The sequence below is a fragment of the Scylla paramamosain genome, chromosome 7 (assembly GCF_035594125.1).
Source record: "Scylla paramamosain isolate STU-SP2022 chromosome 7, ASM3559412v1, whole genome shotgun sequence".
Classification (NCBI taxonomy): Eukaryota; Metazoa; Arthropoda; class Malacostraca; order Decapoda; family Portunidae; genus Scylla; species Scylla paramamosain.
In genome coordinates, this window is record NC_087157.1 from 5,917,276 (window position 1) to 5,935,179 (window position 17,904).

A 17,904-nucleotide genomic window follows, 5' to 3' on the forward strand; every position below is an offset into this window, starting at 1 on the left:
TGCTGGACGGATATCCACAGCGACCACCTGTCCTGAAGGCCGGGTATCCACCGCTATGACCATCACCTGTCCTGCTGGACGGGTATCCACCGCCACCACCTGTCCTGCAGGGCGGGTATCCATTACCACCACCTATCCTGCTGGACAGGAATCCACCGCCACCACTTGTCTTGCTGGACGGGTATCCACCGCCACCACCTGTCCTGCTGGATGGGTATTCACCGCCACTACCTGTCATGCTGGAAGGTTATTCACGGCCACCACCTGTCCTGCGGGACGGGTATTCACTGCCATCACCTGTCCTGCTGCACTGGTATTCAATGCCATCAACTGTCCTGCTAGACGGGTATCCACCGCCATGACCACCACCTGTCCAGCTGGACGGGCATCCACCGCCACGACCTGTCCTGCTGGATGGGTATCCACTGCCACCACCTGTCCTGCTGGACGGGTATCTATTGCCACCATCTGTCCTGCAGGGCGGCGGGTACCCACCATACCCGCCGCCATGACCATCACCTATCCTGCTGGACGGATATCCACCGGCATGACTGCCACCTGTCCTGCTTCATGGGTATCCCCCGCCATCACTTGTCCTGCTAGAAGGGTATCCACCGCCATGACCATCACCTGTCGTGCTGGACGGGTATCCACCGCCACCACTTGTCCTGCTGGACGAGTGTCCACCGCCAGACCATCACCTGTCCTGCTGGATGGGTATCTACCGCTATAAACATCACCTGTCCCGCTGAACGGGTATCCACCGCCACCACCTGTCCTGCAGGGCGGGTATCCACCGCCGTGACTATCACCTGTCCTGCTGGACGGATATCCACAGCGACCACCTGTCCTGAAGGCCGGGTATCCACCGCTATGACCATCACCTGTCCTGCTGGACGGGTATCCACCGCCACCACCTGTCCTGCAGGGCGGGTATCCATTACCACCACCTATCCTGCTGGACAGGAATCCACCGCCACCACTTGTCTTGCTGGACGGGTATCCACCGCCACCACCTGTCCTGCTGGATGGGTATTCACCGCCACTACCTGTCATGCTGGAAGGTTATTCACGGCCACCACCTGTCCTGCGGGACGGGTAATCACTGCCATCACCTGTCCTGCTGGACTGGTATTCAATGCCATCAACTGTCCTACTAGACGGGTATCCACCGCCATGACCACCACCTGTCCAGCTGGACGGGCATCCACCGCCACGACCTGTCCTGCTGGATGGGTATCCACTGCCACCACCTGTCCTGCTGGACGGGTATCTATTGCCACCATCTGTCCTGCAGGGCGGCGGGTACCCACCATACCCGCCGCCATGACCATCACCTATCCTGCTGGACGGATATCCACCGCCATGACTGCCACCTGTCCTGCTTCATGGGTATCCCCAGCCACCACTTGTCCTGCTAGAAGGGTATCCACCGCCATGACCATCACCTGTCGTGCTGGACGGGTATCCACCGCCACCACTTGTCCTGCTGGACGAGTGTCCACCGCCAGAACCATCACCTGTCCTGCTGGATGGGTATCTACCGCTATAAACATCACCTGTCCCGCTGAACGGGTATCCACCGCCACCACCTGTCCTGCAGGGCGGGTATCCACCGCCGTGACTATCACCTGTCCTGCTGGACGGATATCCACAGCGACCACCTGTCCTGAAGGCCGGGTATCCACCGCTATGACCATCACCTGTCCTGCTGGACGGGTATCCACCGCCACCACCTGTCCTGCAGGGCGGGTATCCATTACCACCACCTATCCTGCTGGACAGGAATCCACCGCCACCACTTGTCTTGCTGGACGGGTATCCACCGCCACCACCTGTCCTGCTGGATGGGTATTCACCGCCACTACCTGTCATGCTGGAAGGTTATTCACGGCCACCACCTGTCCTGCGGGACGGGTATTCACTGCCATCACCTGTCCTGCTGGACTGGTATTCAATGCCATCAACTGTCCTGCTAGACGGGTATCCACCGCCATGACCACCACCTGTCCAGCTGGACGGGCATCCACCGCCACGACCTGTCCTGCTGGATGGGTATCCACTGCCACCACCTGTCCTGCTGGACGGGTATCTATTGCCACCATCTGTCCTGCAGGGCGGCGGGTACCCACCATACCCGCCGCCATGACCATCACCTATCCTGCTGGACGGATATCCACCGGCATGACTGCCACCTGTCCTGCTTCATGGGTATCCCCCGCCACCACTTGTCCTGCTAGAAGGGTATCCACCGCCATGATCATCACCTGTCGTGCTGGACGGGTATCCACCGCCACCACTTGTCCTGCTGGACGAGTGTCCACCGCCAGACCATCACCTGTCCTGCTGGATGGGTATCTACCGCTATAAACATCACCTGTCCCGCTGAACGGGTATCCACCGCCACCACCTGTCCTGCAGGGCGGGTATCCACCGCCGTGACTATCACCTGTCCTGCTGGACGGATATCCACAGCGACCACCTGTCCTGAAGGCCGGGTATCCACCGCTATGACCATCACCTGTCCTGCTGGACGGGTATCCACCGCCACCACCTGTCCTGCAGGGCGGGTATCCATTACCACCACCTATCCTGCTGGACAGGAATCCACCGCCACCACCTGTCTTGCTGGACGGGTATCCACCGCCACCACCTGTCCTGCTGGATGGGTATTCACCGCCACTACCTGTCATGCTGGAAGGTTATTCACGGCCACCACCTGTCCTGCGGGACGGGTATTCACTGCCATCACCTGTCCTGCTGGACTGGTATTCAATGCCATCAACTGTCCTGCTAGACGGGTATCCACCGCCATGACCACCACCTGTCCAGCTGGACGGGCATCCACCGCCACGACCTGTCCTGCTGGATGGGTATCCACTGCCACCACCTGTCCTGCTGGACGGGTATCTATTGCCACCATCTGTCCTGCAGGGCGGCGGGTACCCACCATACCCGCCGCCATGACCATCACCTATCCTGCTGGACGGATATCCACCGCCATGACTGCCACCTGTCCTGCTTGATGGGTATCCCCCGCCACCACTTGTCCTGCTATAAGGGTATCCACCGCCATGACCATCACCTGTCGTGCTGGACGGGTATCCACCGCCACCACTTGTCCTGCTGGACGAGTGTCCACCGCCAGACAATCACCTGTCCTGCCGGATGGGTATCTACCGCTATAAACATCACCTGTCCCGCTGAACGGGTATCCACCGCCACCACCTGTCCTGCAGGGCGGGTATCCACCGCCATTACCATCACCTGTTCTGCTGGACGGGTATCCACCGCCACCACCTGTCCTGCTGGACGGGTATCTACTACCACCACCTGTCCTGTGGACGGGTATCTACTGCCACCACCTGCCCTGCTGGATGGGTATCCACTGCCATCACCTGTCCTTTAGGACAGGTATCCACCGCCATGACTACCACCTTTTCTGCAGGACCGGTATCCATCACCATCACTACATCCCAACACCACACCCCCACGCTACCTCCCACCCTGTCCAGTCACGATTGAACCGAAATATTTCTAGAATTCCGAGTGATAAAAAAAAGTCTATTGCAATATTTTTCTTGTATAGTTTATATCATCATTCTCTCTCTCTCTCTCTCTCTCTCTCTCTCTCTCTCTCTCTCTCTCTCTCTCTCTCTCTCTCTCTCTCTCTCTCTCTCTCTCTCTCTCTCTCTCTCTCTCTCTCTCTCTCTCTCTCTCTCTTGCTTTGAACTTTCGCTTCTCAGGCTCCGGTTCACTCACGGTTCAAGTTCCAGCCAAGGCGAGGACAGAATGCCAGGTGTGTGCGCTGCAGGATCTGAATCCAGCGTCCTCCGTCAGATGAGACTATGCGTGCGGTGCGTGGAGGGAGATAAAGGGAGGGTGTCGTGAGTTCCAGGTAAGTAAACAACTCAAGTACACTACTGTGGCACTGATGACGCGACCGACAAAAAATATTAGAACAGTACTATCCAAATAGTTATGATTTCAAAAGGTATAGCGAACAACTTTTTTTAATTATAAATTCTTATTTGCAAGAAATCAAGTATATAAAAAGACCTGAATAAAAGGACTTACTAACATCATAAGAAACGTATCATTAAATTTTGCCTTAATAGTCAAATTTCGTTCTACATGAAGTGTGGACGTACTTACCGAAAGTTTTCATGTTGGAAGAAAGGCTGAAAACCCGGGAAGTTAATTTTTGTGTAGTCTCTTGAACAGCTTCACTTGACACTGACTCTTCCGGTCCATCACACTCCGCTTTCTTGGAACATTCTTCGTCTACATTTACCATTACGGAATCAGGATCATTTTGCTTTAAGTCTTCTGATTTATGATCTCGACCACTACAAACTTTATTCTGGTCTACTGTCTGTTCTTTTCTTAAATCTGAGTCGCAATCACTGTCGACGTGGTGCCGCGACTTGGCTTTTGGCTCCTTGACATTGCCGTCCCCACAACCTTCAGCATCACACCTGCCAGCCTCACCTCTGTCATCCGTGACCTGAGTCTCTTCGTCCTGCTTCTCCTGCTTGAAGTGAACGAATTCTAACGATATGTCAGATTTGGTAGACTTGACTTCCCCATTAACTTCCCAATGTTGCTTGCCCTGATTTTTCCAGAGCTTCGTCTCCCACTCGAGGGCTGTAGAGATAATTGGCACATGTAGGCTCACCTGCCAGTGTTCTCTGAAAGTTAAGAGAGGACTCATGGTTATAAACAATTGTCTAATGTAATCTATCAGTTCTTAAAAAGACATTTTACAGAAAACTTTTTTTCGAAACAAATGAAGTATTGGCACCTTCAAACACATGACTGCAAACCTACCCAGTGTGTGGCGTGACGGTGAGGTTCAGGAGACGCCGACGCTTCCCCGGCATCAGCGAGTCCACAGATACGCCAAAGATGGATTCAGAGAACTGAGTGCGCACCACCACCCCCCGTCCTGCCTCGGTTCCGGCTGCGTCTCGCTCTATACGAGGTATAAACAATCCTTTTAATTCGTTGCCTCAAGGTATATCATAGACTCCTTTATAAAGAAATCTATGGTTGCATCTTTTAGAAAGGAAAATTACGACTCCGAATATAGCAATGCCTTTCACATTTTATGCAATTTTTATTTTTAATTATAAATATATTAATAAACTACCAAATAAAAATAAATATAGGAAGACAAGGCAACAGATAAAACTAAACATGACATACATGAAAAATAAAAAAAAATAAAGAATATATATATATATATATATATATATATATATATATATATATATATATATATATATATATATATATATATATATATATATATATATATATATATATATATATATATATATATATATATATATATATATATATATATATATATATATATATATATATATATATATATATATATATATATATATATATATATATATATATATATATATATATATATATATATATATATATATATATATATATATATATATATATATATATATATATATATATATATATATATATATATATATATATATATATATATATATATATATATATATATATATATATATATATATATATATATATATATATATATATATATATATATATATATAAAACAAGAAAATCTATAAGGCAATATTCTCACGCTCTCTCACCTCTTCCTCGGGGCGCCACGCTACGCTCACCAACTCCTCAGCTGATCCAACGCCCCCCACATGCTGGTACCTCTGCGCCACGACTTTGAGCGCATCACCTGTGTAGCCACCTGTCACCTGGAGGACGCGACCTGAGTAATTCCCGGTGACATTGCATCCACAGTTAGTCAGGTCAGTCTGTGAACAATGACATCTTACATTAGGCGAGTGGGAGGAGGTGTGTGTGTGTGTGTGTGTGTGTGTGTGTGTGTGTGTGTGTGTGTGTGTGTGTGTGTGTGTGTGTGTGTGTGTGTGTGTGTGTCTGTGTGTGTGTGTGTGTGTGTGTGTGTGTGTGATTTATTCCAGCAGGTGTTCAGCTTGAGTCTTAAATTGAAAAAAACGTCATTAAATTTAGTTAGTGTATTGTTCCTTCTTTTAAGACACGTTAGCTTATGCACCCACCCACCTGCAGAGCCAAGGTAAGGGACCGGGTGGAGAGAGAGGTCCCCACTCTGAAATACAAGAAAAGTTGAAGCTTCAGTCTCTCTCTCTCTCTCTCTCTCCCTCTCTCTCTGTCTCTCTCTCTCTCTCTCTCTCTCTCTCTCTCTCTCTCTCTCTAATACATTAGTTCACTTAGATATAATTTCTACCCTGACCAAACCACTTAAATGACATGTCGCTGAAGGACCACGACCAAATAGAGTCATTATATTAGATTTATAGACATGTAATAAAGAAGTGTCCAATAGCTGTTATTTTCACGCTATAGGTATATCAAATAGGGCAGTGATTCCTAACCTTTCCCAAGTTCATGCATCCTACCATGAGCTTTTGAGAAATTCATGTACCTTAGAGCTTAGGACAATGAATAGAAAGAAAATCACATTTTTCTCTAACTTTAAGACTGAAAATATATAAGTAATAGTACTTATCTATCCATCTTCGGTGCGGCGTATTAAGTGTTACCTGAGAAATGTTTGAGTGGAGTCATCAGTTCGGTTTAACGTGTAAGCGGTGACCAGGCGGAAGGATGCTGCCGATGCCTGCTGGCTGTGTGCCGGGATCCCCACCACTGTTACCAGCAGCAGCACCGCACCTAGAGTAAGGGAAAGATGGTTGTATGGTTTATGACAATACACATTTCATTCGTTCATGTAGATTATCTTTGTAGTGTCGAGTACAATAATTTCGGATTAGTGATGATTATAGATAGAGTTTCTTTATAGCGGTAAGTTCGATAATTACAGAATAGTTTACCACTTCCAACGCAATCGCAGAATAATTCCTCTTGGAAGTTGATAATCTGCGTATAGTGTCGTACAATAATCACACACCAGTTCCTTTAGGTAAACTATTTGTTATATTGGCTAATATGATAATTATAGAATGGTCACTCAACAATGTTTCCACTAGGACGAACAACCCCACTCGATTATGAAACCTCAGTTCCATGGTATAGCAGGTCGACGTTTTACTTAAAGAATATCCACACCTTTCCAGTTTTGGATGCTAACCGGGGTAACTCAATCATCTTCCAAGACTGAATAACATTATGCTTGTGGCGCTTCCTGGCTTTCCACTTTCCCTTACATATCCAGTCACGCGGCAATTTCAAAATACACGTTAGAATATTTTCGCGAACGGTGAGTTTATTTGACGGTTTAAAATTGTTTGGATTTCTCTCTTACTTGAATCACGGTTGGTAAAATAAAGTGAGGATGTTGTGAAAGAACAAGAAAAGAATGTTCCCTCGTGCAATTGTGGGGCGTGTGGGGGCACCTGGCAGCTCCCCTACTCCCCTTCCTTTAAAATAGTCTCCACCTCACGTAGTCACTGCTGCAGACGATGGGAGACGGCAGTTTGGTGTCATTCGCAAATTTACTGACGTCACTACTCACTAGTAATTCCGGAATATAATGATGCTAATAATGGAGGAGGAGGTGAGAAGAAACACAAGTGCTGGGAGGATAGTTTATTCCCGACTAGCTTCGCACAAGCTTCTTCAGGGGAACTAGTCGGGAATAAACTCACCTCCCAACACTTGTATTTCTTCTCACCTCCTCCTCCAGCTTGTCGGAATGTCTGAACAACAACAACAATAATAATAATAATAATAACAACAACAACAACAATAATAATAATAATAATAATAATAATAATAATAATAATAATAATAATAATAATAACAATAATTATAATAATAATAATAATAAGAAGAAGAAGAAGAAGAAAAAGAAGAAGCGGAAGAACAAAAAACAAGAAGAAGAAGAAGAAGAAGAAGAAGTTGAAGAAGAAGAAGAAAAAAAAAAAAAGAAGAAGAAGCAGAAGAAGAAGAAGAAGAAGAAGAAGAAGAAGAAGAAGAAGAAGAAGAAGAAGAAAAAGAAGAAAAAGATGATGATGAAGAAGTAAAAAATAAATAAATAAATAAACAAATGAAAATAACAATGAATTCAAGGACAATAGTTACTCATATAACTTCTAAGATTTGTTCTAGAGCAAACATAAAGTGACCTGAAAAAAATAAATAAATGCAGCAGCTCAGTGATCCAAGACGGAGGGCAGTCCGATGTGCTACTGACAGACTGCGAAATTACTTCCACACACCAGCAGACAAAATGTGAACAAACTTGTAACTTTAAAACTTTTTTCCCTAAACCCTTGAAACAGCTATTCTTTGTCAAATGAACGGTTGCCACTCAACACTGAAGAACCAGTGCCAGGACCTGCTCAAGCTGTCGGTGGTGTTCCCAGTTTTTACAAGTCTATCAAGATGGCTGCCATTCCTACGATGCTCACTCTCAGCCTGAAAGAAAGAAAAGGAACAAACGCAGAAGGAAAACCTTGGAAGTAATATAAAGCGATATATGGAAGAAACAAAGATGTAAATATTTGCCATCATGCTTACCACGTCATCAATATTCTCCTAATTATTATAAATTCTTGTTATAGTTAGAATAATGCTGGAAGAGAGATTTATAGTTACAATAATGCTGGAAGAGAGAATTAATAAGAAGCAGGTACAAGGAGCCAGTAGGCTAGTAGTAGTAGTGACAATGTGCATATAAAGTATACACACTACAATCAATTTCCAATTATTTATTTTATTTATTTTTTCTTAAGCCCCAGTTAAATCTGCACACACATGTGCACTCTCTTTTTTTTTTATGCTGCTGCTGCTTCACTTTCTTCTTCTTCTTAAACCCACACCTTCCTGTTATGGCAAAACAGCCCCTCCAAACAAACCTTCCACACACCGTGCCTTCTCTCCCCTCACCCTTCACGCCCCAAACCTGCGATCCCTTCCTCACCATCTCTCTTCACTCAATCTACAAATGTCTTGTCGCACCGATGAGGATCACAATAAGTATTTAATTTTAAAATCGTTTTATACGAAAAAAAGTTTGTTTACCCCAACGTCCAGCTCTCGTAGCAGGAGGGGGTGAGGATCGCACAGACCAGGGCGAGGTTCCCCAAGTGGGACTCAGCCCAGCAGTATGCCTGCACCAGGGCAGAGTCGGCCGCTGCCAGGGACGACTAACCTATCAGTTCAGGGAGAGTCACGAGGCAAGCCACCAGGGAACAGCAAAAGTAGAATAAACTAAGAGAAAATCTGACACATCCTCACACAATGAAGACGCGATGGACGTCATCCACTTCGTGAAGGGCGTCCTTCAGTGAAAACAGAACATTGGAAAGGAAACCGTCAAATGAAAAGAAGGAGTACTCCTGAACCACAGCACCTCAGTGGAGGGAGAATGATATTGGAAGTCAATTCTGCGGGACGGGCCGGTGTCCACCACCACCACCTGTCCTGCAGGATAGGTATCCACCGCCACGACCATCACCTGTCCTGCAGGGCGGGTATACACCGCCACCACCTGTCCTGTAGGACGGATATCCACCGCCATGACCACCACCTGTCCTGCAGGACGGGTATCCACCGCCACCACCTGTCCTGTAGGACGGATATCCACCGCCACCACCTGTCCTGTAGGACGGGTATCCACCGCCACCACCTGACCTGTAGGACGGGTATCCACCGCCATCACTTGTCCTGTAGGACGGGTATAAACCGCGACGACCATCACCTGTCGTGCTGGACGGGTATCCACCGCCATGAACATCACCTGTCCTGCAGGCCGGGTATCCACCGCCACCATCTGTCCTTGTAGGACGTGTATTCACCGCCACCACCTGTCCTGTACGAAGGGTATCTAGCGCCACCACTGTCCTGCAGAGCGGGTATCCACCGCCACCGCCTGCCCTGCAGGACGAGTATCCACCGCCACCACCTCTACTGCTGGACGGGTATTCACCGCCACTACCTGTCATGCTGGAAGGTTATCCACGGCCACCACCTGTCCTGCAGGACGGGTATTCACTGCCATCACCTGCCCTGCTGGACTGGTATTCAATGCCATCACCTGTCCTGCTAGACGGGTATCCACCGCCATGACCACCACCTGTCCAGCTGGACGGGCATCCACCGCCACGACCTGTCCTGCTGGTTGGGTATCCACTGCCACCACCTGTCCTGCTGGACGGGTATCTATTGCCACCATCTGTCCTGCAGGGCGGCGGGTACCCACCATACCCGCCGCCATGACCATCACCTATCCTGCTGGACTGATATCCACCGCCATGACTGCCACCTGTCCAGCTGGACGGGCATCCACCGCCACGACCTGTCCTGCTGGATGGGTATCCACTGCCACCACCTGTCCTGCTGGACGGGTATCTATTGCCACCATCTGTCCTGCAGGGCGGCGGGTACCCACCATACCTGCCGCCATGACCATCACCTATCCTGCTGGACTGATATCCACCGCCATGACTGCCACCTGTCCTGCTGGACGGGTATCCCCCGCCACCACTTGTCCTGCTGGACGGGTATCCACCGCCATGACCATCACCTGTCGTGCTGGACGGGTATCCACCGCCACCACTTGTCCTGCTGGACGAGTGTCCACCGCCAGACCATCACCTGTCCTGCTGGATGGGTATCTACCGCCATAAGCATCACCTGTCCTGCTGAACGGGTATCCACCGCCACCACCTGTCCTGCAGGGCGGGTATCCACCGCCGTGACTATCACCTGTCCTGCTGGACGGGTATCCACAGCGACCACCTGACCTGAAGGCCGGGTATCCACCGCCATGACAATCACCTGTCCTGCTGGACGGGTATCCACCGCCACCACCTGTCCTGCAGGGCGGGTATCCATTACCACCACCTATCCTACTCGACAGGAATCCACCGCCACCACCTGTCTTGCTGGACGGGTATCCACCGCCACCACCTGTCCTGCTGGACGGGTATTCACCGCCACTACCTGTCATGCTGGAAGGTTATCCACGGCCACTACCTGTCCTGCGGGACGGGTATTCACTGCCATCACCTGTCCTGCTGGACTGTTATTCAATGCCATCAACTGTCCTGCTAGACGGGTATCCACCGCCATGACCACCACCTGTCCAGCTGGACGGGCATCCACCGCCACCACCTGTCCTGCTGGACGGGTATCCACTGCCACCACCTGTCCTGCTGGACGGGTATCTATTGCCACCATCTGTCTTGCAGGGCGGGTATCCACCATACCCGCCGCCATGACCATTACCTATCCTGCTGGACGGGTATCCACCGCCATGACTACCACCTGTCCTGCTGGATGGGTATCCACCGCCACCACCTGTCCTGCTGGATGGTTATGCAGAGCCACCACCTGTCTTGCTGGACGGGTATCCACCGCCATGACCATCACCTGTCGTGCTGGACGGGTATCCACCGCCACCTCTTGTCCTGCTGGACGAGTGTCCACCGCCATGACCATCACCTGTCCTGCTGGATGGGTATCCACCGCCACCACCTGTCCTGCTGGACGGGTATTCACCGCCACTACCTGTCATGCTGGAAGGTTATCCACGGCCACTACCTGTCCTGCGGGACGGGTATTCACTGCCATCACCTGTCCTGCTGGACTGTTATTCAATGCCATCAACTGTCCTGCTAGACGGGTATCCACCGCCATGACTACCACCTGTCCAGCTGGACGGGCATCCACCGCCACCACCTGTCCTGCTGGATGGGTATCCACTGCCACCACCTGTCCTGCTGGACGGGTATCTATTGCCACCATCTGTCCTGCAGGGCGGCGGGTACCCACCATACCCGCCGCCATGACCATCACCTATCCTGCTGGACTGATATCCACCGCCATGACTGCCATCTGTCCTGCTGGACGGGTATCCCCCGCCACCACTTGTCCTGCTAGACGGGTATCCACCGCCATGACCATCACCTGTCGTGCTGGACGGGTATCCACCGCCACCACTTGTCCTGCTGGACGAGTGTCCACCGCCAGACCATCACCTGTCCTGCTGGATGGGTATCTACCGCCATAACCATCACCTGTCCTGCTGAACGGGTATCCACCGCCACCACCTGTCCTGCAGGGCGGGTATCCACCGCCGTGACTATCACCTGTCCTGCTGGACGGGTATCCACAGCGATCACCTGTCCTGAAGGCCGGGTATCCACCGCCATGACAATCACCTGTCCTGCTGGACGGGTATCCACCGCCACCACCTGTCCTGAAGGCCGGGTATCCACCGCCATGACAATCACCTGTCCTGCTGGACGGGTATCCACCGCCACCACCTGTCCTGCAGGGCGGGTATCCATTACCACCACCTATCCTGCTGGACAGGAATCCATCGCCACCACCTGTCTTGCTGGACGGATATCCACCGCCACCACCTGTCCTGCTGGATGGGTATTCACCGCCACTACCTGTCATGCTGGAAGGTTATCCACGGCCACCAACTGTCCTGCGGGACGGGTATTCACTGCCATCACCTGTCCTGCTGGACTGGTATTCAATGCCATCAACTGTCCTGCTAGACGGGTATCCACCGCCATGACCACCACCTGTCCAGCTGGACGGGCATCCACCGCCACCACCTGTCCTGCTGGACGGGTATCCACTGCCACCACCTGTCCTGCTGGACGGGTATCTATTGCCACCATCTGTCCTGCAGGGCGGGTATCCACCATACCCGCCGCCATGACCATCACCTATCCTGCTGGACGGGTATCCACCGCCATGACTGCCACCTGTCCTGCTGGACGGGTATCCACCGCCATGACTACCACCTGTCCTGCTGGACGGGTATCCACCGCCACCACCTGTCCTGCAGGGCGGGTATCCACCGCCACGACCATCATCTATCTTGCTGGAAGGGTATTCACCGCCATGACTACCACCTGTCCTGCTGGATGGGTATCCACCGCCACCACCTGTCCTGCTGGATGGTTATGCAGAGCCACCAACTGTCTTGCTTGACGGGTATCCACCGCCATGACTACCACCTGTCCTGCTAAACGGGTATCCGCCGCCACCACTTGTCCTGCTGGACGAGTGTCCACCGACATGATCATCACCTGTCCTGCTGGATGGGTATCCACCGCCACCAGCTGTCCTGCATGGCGGGTATCCACCGCCGTGACTATCACCTGTCCTGCTGGACGGGTATCCACAGCCACCACCTGTCCTGAAGGCCGGGTATCCACCACCATGACCATCACCTGTCCTGCTGGACGGGTATCCACCGCCACCACCTGTCCTGCGGGGCGGGTATCCATTACCACCACCTATCCTGCTGGACAGGAATCCACCGCCACCACCTGTCTTGCTGAACGGGTATCCACCGCCACCACCTGTCCTGCTGGACGGGTATTCACCGCCACTACCTGTCATGCTGGAAGGTTATCCACGGCCACCACCTGTCCTGCAGGACGGGTATTCACTGCCACCACCTGTCCTTCTGGACTGGTATTCAATGCCATCACCTGTCCTGCTAGACGGGTATCCACCGCCATGACCACCACCTGTCCAGCTGGACAGGCATCCACCGCCACCACCTGTCCTGCTGGACGGGTATCCACTGCCACCACCTGTCCTGCTGGACGGGTATCTATTGCCACCATCTGTCTTGCAGGGCGGGTATCCACCATACCCGCCGCCATGACCATTACCTATCCTGCTGGACGGGTATCCACCGCCATGACTACCACCTGTCCTGCTGGATGGGTATCCACCGCCACCACCTGTCCTGGTGGATGGTTATGCAGAGCCACCACCTGTCTTGCTGGACGGGTATCCACCGCCATGACCATCACCTGTCGTGCTGGACGGGTATCCACCGCCACCTCTTGTCCTGCTGGACGAGTGTCCACCGCCATGACCATCACCTGTCCTGCTGGACGGGTATTCACTGCCATCACCTGTCCTGCTGGACGGGTAATCACTGACACCACCTGTCCTGCAGGTCCGGTATCTACCGCCACCACCTGTCCTGCTGGACTGGGATCCACCGCCACCACCTGTCCTGCTGGATGGGGATCCACCGCCACCACCTGTCCTGCTGGACGGGTATCCCCCGCCACCACTTGTCCTGCTGGACGGGTATCCACCGCCATGACCATCACCTGTCGTGCTGGACGGGTATCCACCACCACCACTTGTCCTGCTGGACGAGTGTCCACCGCCATGACCATCACCTGTCCTGCTGGATGGGTATCTACCGCCATGACTATCACCTGTCCTGCTGAACGGGTATCCACCGCCACCACCTGTCCTGCAGGGCGGGTGTCCACCGCCGTGACTATCACCTGTCCTGCTGGACGGGTATCCACAGCCACCACCTGTCCTGAAGGCCGGGTATCCACCGCCATGACCATCACCTGTGCTGCTGGACGGGTATCCACCGCCACCACCTGTCCTGCAGGGCGGGTATCCATTACCACCACCTATCCTACTGGACAGGAATCCACAGCCACCACCTGTCTTGCTGGACGGGTATCCACCGCCACCACCTGTCCTGCTGGACGGGTATTCACCGCCACTACCTGTCATGCTGGAAGGTTATCCACGGCCACCACCTGTCCTGCGGGACGGGTATTCACTGCCATCACCTGTCCTGCTGGACTGGTATTCAATGCCATCACCTGTCCTGATAGACGGGTATCCATCGCCATGGCCACCACCTGTCCAGCTGGACGGGCATCCACTGCCACCACCTGTCCTGCTGGATGGGTATCCACTGCCACCATTTGTCCTGCTTGACTGGTATTCAATCCCATCACCTGTCCTGATAGACGGGTATCCACCGCCATGACCACCACCTGTCCAGCTGGACGGGCATCCACCGCCGCCACCTGTCCTGCTGGACGGGTATCCACTGCCACCACCTGTCCTGCTGGACGGGTATCTATTGCCACCATCTATCCTTCAGGGCGGGTATCCGCCATAACCGCCGCCATGACCATCACCTATCCTGCTGGAGGGGTATCCACCGCCATGACTGCCACCTGTCCTACTGGACGGGTATCCACCGCCATGACTACCACCTGTCCTGCTGGACGGGTATCCACCGCCACCACCTGTCTTGCAGGGCGGGCATCCACCGCCACGACCATCATCTGTCTTGCTGGAAGAGTATTCACCGCCATGACTACCACCTGTCCTGCTGGATGGGTATCCACCGCCACCACCTGTCCTGCTGGATGGTTATGCAGAGCCACCACCTGTCTTGCTGGACGGGTACCCACCGCCATGACTACCACCTTCCCTGCTGAACGGGTATCCGCCGCCACCACTTGTCCTGCTGGACGGGTATCCACCGCCATGACCATCACCTGTCGTGCTGGACGGGTATCCACCGCCACCACTTGTCCTGCTGGACGAGTGTCCACCGCTATGACCATCACCTGTCCTGCTGGATGGGTATCCACCGCCATGACCATCACCTGTCCTGCTGAACGGGTGTATCCACCGCCACCACCTGTCCTGCAGGGCGGGTATTCATTACCACCACCTATCCTGCTGGACAGGAATCCACCGCCACCACCTGTCTTGCTGGTCGGGTATCCACCGCCACCACCTGTCCTGCTGGATGGGTATCCACCGCCATGACCATCACCTGTCCTCCTGGACAGTCATCCACCGCCACCACCTGTCCTGCTGGACGGGTATCCACTGCCACCACCTGTCCTGCTGGACGGATATCCTTTGCCACCACCTGTCCTGCAGGCCGGGTATCCACCGCCATGACCATCACCTATCCTGCTGGACGGGTATTCACCGCCACCACCTGTCTTGCTGGACGGGTATCCACCGCCATGACTACCACCTATCCTGCTGGACGGGTATCCACCGCTATGACTACCACCTGTCCTGCTGGACGGGTATCCACCGCCACCACCTGTCCTGCTGGACGGGTATCCATTGCCACCACCTGTCCTGCAGGCCGGGTATCCACCGCCATGACCATCACCTGTCCTGCTGGACGGGCATCCACCGCCACCACCTGTCCTGCTGGACGGGTATCCACTGCCACCACCTGTCCTGCAGGCCGGGTATCCACCGTCATTACCATCACCTGTCCTGCTGGATGGGTATTCACTGCCTCCACCTGTCCTGCTGGATTTGTATCTACTGCCACCACCTGCCCTGCTGGACGGATATCCACCGCCATGACCATCACATGTCCTTCTGGACGGGTATCCACTACCACCACTTGTCCTGCTGGACGGGTATCCATTGCCACCACCTGTCCTGTTGGTCGGGTATCCACTGCCACCACCTGTCCTGCTGGACGGGTATCCAGAGCCACCACCTGTCCTGCTGGACAGGTATCCATTGCCACCACCTGTCTTGCTAGACAGGTACCCACCGCCACCACCTGTCCTGTTGGATGGGTATTCACATCCACCACCTCTCCTGCTGTATGGGTATTCACTGCGTCACTTGTCCTGCGGGATGGATATTCACTGCCATCACCTGTCCTATTGAACAGGTATCCACCGCCACCACCTGTCCTGCTGGACGGGTATTCACCACCACCACCTGTTCTGCTGGATGGGTATCCACGGCCACCACCTGTTCTTCTGGACGTGTATCCACCGCCACCACCTGTCCTGCTGGACGAGTATCCACCGCCACCACCTGTCCTGTTGGACGAGTATCCACCGCCACCACCTGTCCTGCTGGACGGGTATCCACTACCACCACCTGTCCTGTTGGACGGGTATCCGCTGCCACCACCTGTCCTGATGGACGGGTATCCACTGCCCCCACCTGTCCTGCAGGACAGGTATCCACCGCCATGACTAGCACCTGTTCTGCAGGACCGGTATCCACCGTTAGCACTTGTCCTGTAGGGCGGGTATCCACCGCCATGACCACCACCTGTCCTATAGGAAGGGTATCCACTGCCACCACCTGTCCTACAGGACGGGTATCCACCGCCACCACCTGTCCTGCAGGGCGTGTATCCACCGCCATGACCATCACCTGCCTTGCAGGACAGGTATCCACCGCTACCACCACGTCAGGTGTTTTCAGCACCTGAATGACAACAAGCAAATCATGACTTTTGGATTTTCCTAGACATATCCAAGACGAAAACTCACACACAGTGCCTCAAAAACAATGTGCTGGCCAGCTACATAGCACTGCGCGTGTTAATGGACACTTTGTGTCAAGTAGAGTTTAGGAAATACTGAGCAGAGCAGTTCTTGTCGTCATGCTAAACACTGCCACTGATTACTACATTTCTCTATTTCTCTTCAAGTACTTGTTGTGCCTACACTCAATGTATTCCTAAAAAGAGTGACTGCTCTCATCCCTCATATCACCGTTCTATTACTTTAATTTCCTGCCTCACTTAAGTTTTTTAACCTATTCTCAACAGGAAGATTCTTAAACATCTATCACTTCACAACTTTCTATCTGATCGCCAGTGTGGGTTCTGTCATGGGCGTTGTACTGATAATGTTCTGGTTTTCCTTACTGAGTCTTGATCATCCTCTTTTAGGGATTTTGGTGAAACTTTCGCTGTTCCCTTAGACATATCAAAAGCTTTTGATAGAGTCTGGCACCGAGCTTTGACTTCCAAACTACCCTCCTACGGCTTCTATCCCTCTCTGTACCTTCATCTCAAGTTTCCTTTCTGACCGTGCTATTTCTGCTATGGTCGTTGCTGTAGACGGTCGTTGTTCTTCTCCTAAATCTGTTGACAATTGTGTCCCTCAGGATTATGTCATGTCACCCACTCTCTTCCTATTATTCATCAGTGACCTTCTAAACCAAACTTCTTATCATATCCACTCCTACGCTGATGATAACAACCTACACTTTTCCATGTCTTTTCGTAGACGCCCAACCTTCAGGAAGTAAACAGCTCACGCAGGGGAGCCACAGAACATCAGACTT

General features: G+C 52.2%; 1 protein-coding gene across 1 annotated transcript; it reads right to left on the minus strand.

Moving 5' to 3' along the window:
* Positions 1-2,798: 2,798 nt before the first annotated feature.
* Positions 2,799-4,992, minus strand: LOC135101949 (uncharacterized). Its single transcript, XM_064006396.1, has 4 exons — positions 4,831-4,992; positions 4,156-4,691; positions 3,763-3,846; positions 2,799-3,537 (listed from the first exon to the last, which is right to left on the minus strand). The coding sequence occupies exons 1-4, from the start codon at positions 4,881-4,883 to the stop codon at positions 3,470-3,472; spliced, it is 741 nt and encodes a 246-aa protein (XP_063862466.1). The 5' UTR covers positions 4,884-4,992; the 3' UTR covers positions 2,799-3,469.
* Positions 4,993-17,904: the final 12,912 nt, after the last annotated feature.